Here is a 9,646-nt window from a genome sequence, read left to right as displayed (position 1 = left end):
CGCTATAACAGCGAATGTGCTCAACTTCAATAATACTCTCTGACTGCAAATCAATTACTCACTGTCTACACACATTGTTCCGTCACGTTGTCACCCTCTTATATATATACCAGACTACCCTATATCTAGTAATCTCCCGACTATTCCCCAAGGTTCGAGAAGTGGCGTGACACTAGTCACGTGACCTCGCTGAAGCAACATACTGATATAAGTTTTACACACATTTACATTTTTATGTTTGCAGTTTTGTACAAGAGAAAACAAAAATTATAAGATTTTTACAAAAGTATGTTCTGTGGATCCAGATAACAGTGTACCAGTCTTAAACTTAAAAATGTTTATGGGTTTTACACTCCCATAATCATTAGTTGTTTATACTTGTCTTATAATTGTAAATATTCAAATGTCTCAAGTAAAAGTACACTTCAGTGCTGACTTATTCTGTGTATTGAAAAAAAACATATTATTCTTAATATTTGTACTGTCACACTTCATATTAATTTTCAGTTTGAGAAATAAAAGAGCTGTATTTTTAACCTGTTAATTTCAACAGCTTTGCACGAAAGAAATCTGCAATTTGATCAGAAGCCATTGTACTTATATAAAGGTTAACCTAAATAATATTAAAGACATTTCATTTATCTGAAGTCCTGTAAATAATTACATATTAAAACTGTTATATTTTTTACAGTACAAAGCAACAGACTTGGTGATTAGAAACCCTGGCAAGGTTGAGCTTGTCTTTACCCCAACAAGTGGAGGAAATCCAGAGAGAACAGAAGTATTCACCTTCAAGGAAGGAGGAGTTGTCATGGGAATGTACAACACAGATGAGGTAATTTATTAGAAAGATTTTATAATATACATACAGTTTATCAAAAATTACTAAGGATGAGTGATTAAAGACATAAGTAACAGGAATACAGCAAAACTCATCTGACACATTTTTAGTAATGCTATGACTAGCTTACAAGACATTATTGATTTAGTATCAGCTGGTCTTAAGAAGAAGAATATAGAATAGAATATTTTAGAATAATACTGGTTTGAATATACTATGGCTTCTCGGCAAATTTTACAGAATTGATTTTGTATTTCAAACAAATGGAAAACAATAGCTTCTTTACAATAATAAAACTCAATATTTTTTCAATTAAATGTTTTTTGTTTCTTCTCTACCACACTTCCACTTAGATATGATTTTGTCAACACTTGTGAAAAAATGATTTATTGATCAGAGTTATTACTACATTGAGAGGTAAAATATCTAGTTTTTGAAACACTTTTGATTTAAGAATTTATCAAATTCATTTTGAGATTTATTGAGTTCCTTTATAAAGTAAATTGTGAAGAGACATTCCAACCGTGTAGAGTTTTATGAACCAAAGAAAAAACTATATACACAAAAGTATTAAATAGAATGAAAGAAAGATATTAAATGTTATAGTTATCCTGCTGTTTACTAGATCTAATAAACATTCTTTTTTGTTTCTCATAAGAATAGAAAAAATTCCATTTTCAAGTTAATGAAAAGGATACAAGCATAGTGTTAATACACTACAAAGACTCAAAATGTAGGATATGGTAGTTTTGTCTAAACCTTATTGATTTTATGTTTATAATAATTGATAAAATTTCTATGCAATGATATCCATGGGTGAAATGTAAAAAGCTGAAGCATAAATATCTTGCTGATTCAGAGTGAACCCAAGGTATGCATGCTGATATGAAGTATCTCGCCTTATTTATAGTTTATATAGAAATGCAGCTCACAATCATTAGGTCTTAAACTGGAATGTTTTAGAAAAGTATATTTTTATAGTCATTAATTACTAGATTCATTGCTAAGCACACCCTGATTTTTACATTTACCACACAAGCATCATAACTACATTATTCAAAAAAAGTTCTCTATTTAATTCAGTTTGAAACTCGTCATAAATGTTTCGTGTTCAACTGCATTCTGTTAAAAGAAAAAAAATAGTGTTAGTTTATGAGTGCATACTATTTTTATCAACAGTCTATCAGAGGTTTTGCTCACAGCTGTTTCCAGTATGCTTTGATGAAAGGGTGGCCACTGTACCTGAGCACAAAGAACACCATACTGAAGAGATATGATGGTCGATTCCGAGACATTTTTGAAGAAATATTTGAAAAGTATGATATTTGAAATAATCTCCGATTACGCATTTACAACAAGTGAAGTTGAAATGAAAAATATACGGATATATCTAACTAAACATTGCCGTGGATCTGTAGAATTTCAAGCTTCCATATCCAGATATGATAGCTCTTTTTACAGATCTTCTGTCTCATTTTTCATGTGTTCAGTTATCCTTCTTCTGAATCTATAGAATTTCAAGCTCCCATATCCAGATATAGTTTTTTTTACAAATCTTCTATCTCATTTTTTGTGAGTTCAGTTATCCTACTCCTGGATCTGTATAATTTCAAGCTCCCATATTCAGATATCATATTTCTTTTTACAAAACTTGTGTCTCACTTGTTGTGAGTTGAGTTATCCTACCTTTTCATTATATATTTCTTTGCACTATTCTGATTTATCTTGCTGCAATCAGTGTGACTTTCCTTCTTCTTGCTCCCCCCCCCCTTTTTTTGTAAAATAAAAAATATGAGATAGAAAATTCAGTTTTGGTTTTAAAGAATATCTTTCCATCATTTACATAATTATAGAAACTGCTTATTGTACAAAGTAAACACTATTGTCTTATTTGTAGAATATTTATTCTATGGATAAGTGAGCTTGATTTAAGTTTTCCATGTGTTGTAAAAAACATCATTTCCAAATTGTAAAGAAAATTTACTTCTGATAATGTCAGGTGGCAATTTCTTATCTTGAAAACTTTTTTAATTATTTTTAAAATAAAAAAAATGTATATGCATATCTTGTCACTAATGGTTCATAACATTACTTCTAACTGATCTTTTTTTTTCTTGTATTTGTTTAAATGTTAGAGAATACAAGAAGCAGTTTGATGACAAGAAAATCTGGTATGAGCACCGACTTATTGATGACATGGTTGCTCAGGTTCTTAAGTCTACGGGCGGGTTTGTTTGGGCTTGCAAGAACTATGATGGTGACGTACAATCAGATGTTGTAGCACAAGGCAAGCATGTATATTTCATTAAATAACATATTTCTAAATTATCATCATTTTAAGTAATTGGTGGATAATTAACATTGTTCTCATAAGATAATACCGAAACTGCTAGTTTAACAGTAGAAAGTTATTGCTTGAAAAATCTTTTCAATGTGCTGGTAAACTTGCAGAGATAATCATGTATAAAGCACTTGTTCTCACAGGTTATGGATCCCTGGGTCTTATGACAAGTGTTTTAGTATGTCCTGATGGAAAGACTGTTGAATCAGAAGCAGCGCATGGAACAGTAACCCGACACTACCGTGAACACCAAAAAGTGAGTGTTTTTTTTTATGTTTGCATAAATCATCAGTAAGTAAATTATTTCAAATTGTTATAAAGATATCTAGTACAAACATTCAGAATAGAGCTAAGAGACCCTGAGTTTAAAACAATTAAATCCTTTATAAAATCCAGTTGAGTCTGCTCAGCCATTACAGATGTTTATGATAATACTAGTATCTTAAGTAGTAAAAAGAAAAATCAAAGAATCTAAAATATTTAGTGTTATTTCTATGTTTTTCAGTTATTAGAATAAATAAATAACAATCATGGCTGGCCAACAGTGTGTAATTAATGATACTTAATACAAAAATATTAAATTGTATGCTGGCGGAAAAGTTTTAGGATACTAGGTTCAGTGCACACCAAATAAACATTAATGTTGTAAATTTAATGATAAATATCACTTTAAAAAATCAAACAATCATTTAATATTAGTCTAGTGTTCAAGTCAACTATATATAAAGAAATGGGTTACACCTTTTTCTTGCTCAACTGTTGTTAAGTGTTTATGACAATTATGTATGGGGCACTTAGGTAATGAAGTTTTTTTTCATTGTGTTGTAATTGCCTGAAGATGCTTAGTTAACTGTGTAAAACATTTTATGTCTTTATTATTAGTATATAGCTCAGAGTAAACCTTGTTTCTATATAAATTTTGAATGTTTTGATTTCCCCTCCTGGTAAAATTTTACTTTTCTAAATTTTTTTTGTGTGAAGATTATTTTTATAACTAAATATATCTTAACTCCTTGACCCAAATGTTTGGGTATGTTTCTCAGGGGTGTTTTATTTATGTTTGTTTGTTAATATCCTGGGAACCCCCCCCCCCCAAAAAAAAAAGCCTAGAGATGTGAGATGAAGTGGTGGTGAGTCATTGATGGTAACCACCAATTGATTTATTACATTGTTATTACACACCCATTCTTATGGTTGGGTAATGTAATCTAATGTTTGTGATTGCCAAGAAAAAAAACAGAGCTGATTACTTTTGTGTGAGGCATATTTTTTAAGCTTCCCAAACAGTTGCCAGATGCCATAAATATAAAACCTCATGGAAAAATCATTGTGAGAAGAAAAGAAACAACAAAAAAGCAAGAATTTACTGAAGTTACAAGTTAAATCTTAAAAAGTCAGCAAATGTACAATCATTGTAGATGTACTAGTGTTTTTAGCTCTTGTCATGATTGTTTGAAGTTTTTTCTAAAATTTCATACCATAAACACTATACAAGATATATATTATTTTGTTAAATCTGAATTTGTAACTTTTTTCAAGTGAAAATAACATAAAACATACTTATATTAACAAGATCTGTTTGTGTTTTTCCTAATTTTGAAAATATTTATACTAACGTATAAAATATCAAGATCAATCACAGGATAAGAAGCTTTTAGTGAATTGAGATAAGGTATACAGTTACAGCCCTTGTAAACAAAAAACTGCATGATTTGAAGCACATTTAATTTCTGCAGTGCTTAGACTACTACTGGTAACATATCCTGAAAAACAGTCCAAGCTCATTAATTTAGGAGCTTGGCAACATTGTTGGCTTCTACTATTTTGGGTTTAGTTTCAATTCCTGCTCTTGTTCATTATAATAGACTTATTTATTGATGTTGTTATAGCAAGTTGATAAGGAAAGGAAAAAAATTTAGAGGTGGTGGTAGGATAGGAAGCAATTGAATTAGCAGTTATTGTTACATTTGTTTTGTTTTTTCTACAGAGTTGTTTAGTGTGATTCAGGATTGGCATTATTCACTCATTTGTTTGTATTAGATATTTGGTTTTATTTCACTGACAGTTTAAAGAAAGATAACAAAAGTGGCAAGTAGTAAAAGATTTTAATTCAGATGTTTTAAGACAAATCTAGTCAAACTATATACTGATGATCATTTTAAATAGTTAGGAATATTTGTACCTACAATACCTGTTGATTGCTGATAAATAGTCCAGGATTTTTGTATTTATTGTTTTAAAAATTTAGTTAAATAATGCCTTGCTCAGATCCATTGTTAAAACTTTGTTCTCAATTTCTAAAAACATGTACCAGCTTGCTGAGAAAACAACAGATTATGAATGTTCTGTAATGACCTAATAATAAGTTATTGTATTAATTACAAAAATCTATCAAAATAATTTACAGTGATAACATGGCATAATTACCAGGCTTGTTGAATATCTATGTATTCCATGTGAAAGTTTAAAACATTATATTTTTAAAATGTTATTCCTATTAATTATGCACTATTTTATTTTCTGTTCCCAAAGGGTAGAGCAACAAGTACTAATCCAATTGCCAGCATTTTCGCATGGACACGTGGCTTAGAACATCGTGCCAAATTAGATGGCAATGAAGATTTGAAAAAGTAGGTCATTATATATTTTCCAAACTACTGTTTTTTGTTGTATTTATATAAAGGTGTTTGATTATTTATTGCAAATCCTTCAGCATAGTTTTGAAAGATGTATATAGAAGCAAAGAGGTATTGTTAGGGCTTGGTTCCAAATGCCTAATAAATAAAGCCTCCTTTATTTGCAAAAATCTTTCATTCTCTGCAGTCTTTTATTAGTTCCATAGTATGCCACCCAGTGGTTCGAATCAAAGAACATCTTAAACATGTTAAAAAAGTTATTGGGTATTCAAAGTAATAGTATAGGTTAGCTCACACAACATCCTCGGAGAGTAATAATGATGCAATTTGTTGTTTATGCCTTGTGTTATTTTTTTGTAATTGTACGTTTATGTTGAAACCTGATTTAAACTACAGTGACTTTTTGATGCTGCTTTTATGTGTGATGAAAATCAATTCTTGTTATCAAAGATTAAAATTTTGTAAGGTTAAAGAAGCTAATGTAGATGATGTAAGTACAGTGAAAGAACAATACTCTAATGTTTCTTACAGAAAGATGAATATATTAGATGTGGTGATGAACTTGTGTTTAATTAACTCATGAATCATTTAATAGTTGCAATATAATTCATATTATCAAATTTTTCTAATTTTTGCATAAATTATCTGATAATTACAAATACTAGCAGAATTACCACCCTACAGGTGGTTGTTTTTCTAACCGTAGTATTCATACCTCATTGAAAAAATTTGTTTAAAGTGAAAATTTTCTAAAAATTGATTATTATTTTTTTCTGGGAAGTACTGCACAGGAAAAGTGTTTGGATTGCTGTTTAGTCATACACAACACATTGCATCAAAATTATTCAATGTACAAAGCTCAAAATTTTCATAGATTTTACTGATATAAACTGTAATATTTTTATATATTAAAAAATGTACCATTTATTGAAAAAATTACATCAATAGAGATATAATCAAACACTTACAGTTCTAGTGAAAGTCGTGTTCTTGTTGTAAGGAGAGTACTTTAAAATTGTGTTCTGTGATAAAGAAATGGTTGTTGCACATACCATAGTTATTTTTCTAATTGTCTGAATCTTGAATACCCAACGTATGAAATTTTTTATGGATTTTTATTTGTGGTGCCATTCAATAGATGGCTCAGGAGTTTTGATTATATACTGACATACATCCTATGTCCATTATAGTAAGATTTCCACACATTACATTTAGAATAGTATCTTTGTACAATTAATATTATTATTATTATTTAGTTTGTTTTTTATTAGAAGTATCCTCAGAATATTATACTTTTGTTTTAGAAAATACTTTTGAATATTTAATTATAGGCTTATCTTATTTCCTGTGCACAGATATTTTCGTATTATTTTATTCCTTAAAAAGTTATGTTTATATGATTTTTAGTGGAATAACACTATTCTTTTGGTATCATAATTAAGTTACAATATATACCAGTGGTGTCTGACAGTTTTTTATAATTGCCAAAATTGTGGAGAATATGTTAACATTTTTGCCACATGACAAAAGAAAATTTACTATTTTTATAGATATAGAGGGGGGAGAAAAATACACAATAATGTTTTCAATTACTTAATGATAGAATTAATGAGAAATCTGACATATCTTTTCATTAAGTAGTGCAGGGAAATCAGGCATAAAATCAGTTAAGCTACATCTCAACTCCACCTCCAAATTTTTGTCCAATATCTGCGACCCGTATTTCAATTTCACCGTTTTTACTGCAGAAAAAGTAAGGTTTCACCAGTATTCTATCCTCAAAATAAATAAAAAACTGGACACTTTTTTTAAACTGGTACATATATAAATAGATTTTATTAAAGATTATATTTAAAAACATGGGTGCTAGAAGTAAAGCACCAATTTGCCACAGGTCAATAGCCATTTTTGCCATGTGGCGTGTGGTGACCGTGTTGGACACTGCTGATATATACATTTGTTTTTAATCTGAGTATAGTGTTTTATTTTTGTTCACCAAATGTTACTCCCAAATTTCTATGATCATTTTACTTTACCAATATTTTTGTCAATAGTCTTGTTGTAAAAACTTTTTATTATATATTTTGTTGTATCAGTTAGTAATGTTAAGTGTCAAATATGTAACCATTAACAGCATTTTAAATCTAACACTTGTCTTTAACCAAATGTACACTGAATTGGTCCATTGGTGTAGGGTTAAATGAATAGTTGATAACTCTGATGTCATATACATAATAGCACTGCATAAAAGGTTGTGGCTTGAACACCCACCTTTATACATAAAGTTAATACATTATAGTTGATTATATTATGCATCTAACTTTAAATCATTTTTCTGTAGTTTTTCTTACAAATTATAAATGCATAAATTTTTTGTTATTAAGTGATTATTTTTAATGATAAGATAATCTGTATTATTATTGCATTATTCAGTACTTTCAAATTGCTTCTTTTTTTTTGCTTAGTAAAGTTTTTTGAATAAAGAATCCCAAATTGACACATAGCAGGATATTAAACATTGTTGAAACATCATATTATAAAACATATTTATTTCTTATTTGTTTTACACTATAGGTTTTGCCATCTGCTGGAACAAGCATGTGTGGACACGGTAGAATCTGGAAAAATGACAAAAGATCTTGCTGGTTGTATACATGGACTAAAAAAGTAAGTCTTCAAAAATTCCAATTTTTATGGATTAAACATCCTGAAAGATTATGCAATTTTTTGATAATGTACACTTTAGTAGTTTTCGTGTAGTCGATACAAAAACTGTTATTAATTACCAATTAGAAATAGTTGAGTCACGTATTAGTTTTCAGTAAAAAAAGTACCTTAGGTTTTGCTATTCATTGTATACTACAATTTCAATCATCATTTCCCTTTCCTTTAACAAACAAGAAAGAAGTATTGCATAACATTTAATTGTATATTAAAGATAGGGAGTTTTATAGGCAATGATTTTATTCTAAAACTTTAAAAAATAGTAAATAGGTTTATCACTTAACTCTCTCACTGCTCAGTCCAAGGGACCGTGCTTGTTATGATTTTCAAACTATAACTTATAATACACAAAACATAGATTTATCAGTAAACATTACAAAGCTTTAGCACACAAAAAATCAGATTTTTTTTTTATTAGGTTTTAAGATTTTTTAAGTAATGATTTAATTGCGCATTTTTTATTTTTGAATGTTGACTATCCAACATGCAAAGTAATTCTGATTTTAAGGCTCAAAATATTTTTATGCATCAGAAAATTGTCAAATTTTACATTCGAAATCTTTATAACCTCCAGATAATTATCAGTTGTTTTTTTTTGGGGGGGGGGTTAATAAAAAAATAATTATATTTTATCTGTTATTTTTATTATTGTATCTCTGTACAGGTTTGGTCAATTCTAATGTAACCAGCAAAAAAAATTTGGGAATAGATATAAGTTACACTTTTTTTTTGTTCTAGAACGACTACAAATTATAACAAGAAACTACAAATGTTTTGACTAAATAGCTTAAATCTCATAACATTATACATCTATATAGATTTATTTCATTGATCTTTCAGCTGTGTCTAACTAACATTACACAAGTTCCAATGATGAGGCACACGTGCTGTCATGTTACCATATATACACCTGGAAAAAAGTTAAGCACCCCCAAATATTTTTCAGGATTGCTTATTGAAAATAAGGTTTAATTTTCATGATGTTGAGCAGTGTTCATAATTTCAAACATAATTAAAAGGATGTGAGCGTTCAGGTGTGACATTTAAATCAGGCGCGTTTTTTTCCCCACGTGCAACTTGCTCACTTCTTCACGTCCAATATGT

General features: G+C 29.2%; 1 protein-coding gene across 1 annotated transcript in view; it reads left to right on the top strand.

Annotated features, from left to right (window-relative positions):
- The window catches only part of LOC106457124 (isocitrate dehydrogenase [NADP], mitochondrial-like), a 33,225-nt gene that overhangs the window by 20,881 nt on the left and 2,698 nt on the right, over positions 1 to 9,646 (top strand). Inside the window, exons 5-10 of the mRNA XM_013916509.2 lie at positions 692 to 835; positions 2,021 to 2,157; positions 2,977 to 3,128; positions 3,326 to 3,438; positions 5,715 to 5,812; positions 8,393 to 8,485. Of these exons, the coding sequence (XP_013771963.1) occupies positions 692 to 835; positions 2,021 to 2,157; positions 2,977 to 3,128; positions 3,326 to 3,438; positions 5,715 to 5,812; positions 8,393 to 8,485 (737 nt within the window). The remainder of the gene's footprint in view (positions 1 to 691; positions 836 to 2,020; positions 2,158 to 2,976; positions 3,129 to 3,325; positions 3,439 to 5,714; positions 5,813 to 8,392; positions 8,486 to 9,646) is intronic.

Source organism: Limulus polyphemus, unplaced genomic scaffold (assembly GCF_000517525.1).
Source record: "Limulus polyphemus unplaced genomic scaffold, Limulus_polyphemus-2.1.2 Scaffold294, whole genome shotgun sequence".
Taxonomy (NCBI): domain Eukaryota; kingdom Metazoa; phylum Arthropoda; class Merostomata; order Xiphosura; family Limulidae; genus Limulus; species Limulus polyphemus.
Note: the sequence above shows the minus strand (reverse complement) of the source record. Positions and strands in the feature narration are given on the sequence as shown.